Below are 2,814 nucleotides of genomic sequence, written 5' to 3'. Positions count from 1 at the left end.
CACTCTTTCTTCAGAGGGTATTGCTACTGCTAGTCTGAACCACAACATATTTTAAAGAACTCCATTTCCAATATTCTTTTTTAAACTCTGCTTAAAAAGTGGTAAGAAATGTAATTAAGAATCTTTATAAAAAGAAATATACAGGGTATATGCACTGCAAACACAAAAATGGAGACACTGCAGAATCTCCATACACACTCTCAGACTTAAAGATTTCTGTAAAAGCCCCAGGCATGCTTCAGTGTTCCTGAGTTTAAATAAGATATCTAAAAATATCCAATCACCATGTATTAATGAATTCCTATACTCAGTTTTTGTCAGGGAGCCAATTCAAAAGATTGATTATCTCTAGTCCCAGATAGCATATCATTAAAATTCTTGACACATTTCCTAAAACTTGGAATATGAAGCATCAAAAAATCTCAAAGCATTATAATGTCTTAATTACTAAATACTATTTTCATTTTAAGTTGCTATATCTGGTCATATCCAAAGTAAATATTTTCTTAGTTTTTAATCTTAAAATTACACTAGAGAACTAACAAAGCACAAAAAAAAAAAAAAATATACCTTGTATTCAAGCCACAGGCCACCTATAAATAAAACAAGAATTTGTAAGATACGAATGAGTTTTTCTCCAACTCTTAAAAGAAGATTATTGCTTTATCAAAATACTTCAGAGACTGAACTCCCTGTCTTCATTTCACAGAACTATAGGAAATAAACCTGTTAACATTCAAAAAGAAAGAAAAAAAAAAAGAGAGCATCCAAATGTAAAAAAAAAAAAGTATGTCTGGGACGATTGATCTTATAATATTTTGTGTTAAAGGCAAAAAGAACTCCTTCAGAGCCAAAGGAAGGCATTCAAATCATGCATCATGACCCATATGGTTATCTAATCCATTTCAGATGTTCAGATATTTGTAAACATTCAAATGAAAGACACTTTTTTATTTCTTGGTGAGGGAAGCCTCTGCTACCTGCTCTCAAGATGCTATTGCACTGAGATTAAGAAAAGCTGTCTTTTAGTTTTAAATTAGCCACATAACGGCAATATGAAGCGCACTGCACTGTAGTCAAGTGACACTTCCCAAAGAACGGGTAACGAGAAGCAAAAAACTGACTGGATTATAGACTAGCTGCTATCATATAAAAACCTGGTGATCTCACTGTACTGAGTCTTAAAACAACAACAACAAAAACCTACCTCACTGAAATGAGCTGTGTACTGTTATGGGGGGCAGGCGGGAGGGTGCTAAATTTAAAGCATACTAATCACTGGCATCAGAATATTTCTTCCAAAAATGGGAGTCACTTTCACATTGGGTAAAAATGAAATTTTCCTTAACGAGTTGTTACCAGAAACTTAGTCAAACTAAGTACTTTCTTAGCTTTTCATTTATCTGAAGGCAGCAAAAAGACTCATTGCAGAAAACAGCAATATGTTGTGGTTTCTTAGGAAAGCATAAACCTTGAAGTTAAAGAAAACACAAAATTCAGTAGTTATTTAAGTACTTTGCTCCAAATCCACCATCTGCCTGAATTCCATACAACTGCAGACGCAGTGTTTGACATAAACGAGATGAAAAGGTCTACACTAGCTTAGGTAACACTGAAGATTAAGCTTGTGTCTTGAGTTCCTCTAGCATTTATCTCTAAATCAAACAGTGTTTTTCTCTGCAGTTCCCTTAAACACTATGAGGAAGACTTTCAGGGTCTTGTATACAGAAGTGTATATACTACGTAGTACAGTGTATATCAGAAGTGCCTAAGCTAGCTTTGAATAGGCTGATTTATCTCTATTGCACACCTCAGTGCAAAGTTTACAGCAGGTTTTAAAATTGGCATAATCACCTTAGCTAAGGTATCCCAACTCAGTACTCCACTGTGCAGCACAGACAAGTTATCAGTTCTGTAATGTCTTACAAGTTTAAAAATGCAATAGAAGTGCTTAATACACAAAGCATTTGAAAGTAAGTATGAAAAAGCAAATAAATGGGAGACAATTTTGAAGGTAGTACTAGTAAATAACTCCTTACCCAGCACCAAGGCAGATTACTTTCACAGCTGGTAGCATAATATAGCAAGTGTTACAGCCGCAGCCTATACAGTCAATATTAATTTCATTAGTTTTCAGTGAAGATAATAAGTGTCTACTGAATTCACTAAATATCACTGATAAGCTGCAAAGAAAGCTTTTCAAACTTTTCTAAAATGAAAAGCACTGTTATAAAAAAAAGTATGAAGTGTTAAATAATTTTAGTCTGTATTTTTCATTTGTTGAATTTGTTGTTTTTCCTGATCCAGTAATTATCATAATCTACAATATAGCAGGCTCTATATGACATTTGAGGTTCATTATACAACCGATATCAAATAATAACAAAAAGGCCATCACCTCCAGGAAACGCTGAGGATCGCACTCATGGACAAGCTTTTCACAATCCTTCAAAAAATTCTCAACAGTCTTCTTGTGAGTTTCCTTCATTTTCTTCCAAATCTGAAATTCTTTCTCTTTTTTACTTCTTTGATTTTCAACATCTTCTAACAATTGCCGTTTCTTCATTTCCAGAGTTTTGAAAATTTCTCCAAATTCCAGTGCAATTATCTCTGCATCGTTGTTCAGCACCATCTAGAAGCACAAGAATATAAAAACAGATGAAAATGCAGTAGCAATGTCTACATGGAGTCACTTCCCTAAGTAAGCTCAGAGCACATCTATGCCACACGAAGCACCGGTATGCTCCATGTTGTGATTAACCTATCATGAGAAAAAAACCAAAGACACATATAAATATATACAAATATAAATAT

At 33.9% G+C, this 2,814-nt stretch overlaps 1 protein-coding gene across 1 annotated transcript in view; it reads right to left on the bottom strand.

Annotated features, from left to right (window-relative positions):
• Positions 1-2,632, bottom strand: part of LOC104072759 — a gene marked incomplete at its 5' end in the record, with an annotated part of 6,839 nt that extends 4,207 nt beyond the window's left edge. The window contains 2 exons of the mRNA XM_009572325.1: positions 571-593; positions 2,399-2,632. Coding sequence (XP_009570620.1) covers positions 571-593; positions 2,399-2,632 — 257 coding nt within the window. The remainder of the gene's footprint in view (positions 1-570; positions 594-2,398) is intronic.
• Positions 2,633-2,814: the final 182 nt, after the last annotated feature.

This window comes from Fulmarus glacialis, unplaced genomic scaffold, assembly GCF_000690835.1.
Source record: "Fulmarus glacialis isolate BGI_N327 unplaced genomic scaffold, ASM69083v1 scaffold46782, whole genome shotgun sequence".
Lineage (NCBI taxonomy): Eukaryota > Metazoa > Chordata > Aves > Procellariiformes > Procellariidae > Fulmarus > Fulmarus glacialis.
This window is presented reverse-complemented; position numbering and strand designations above follow the sequence as displayed.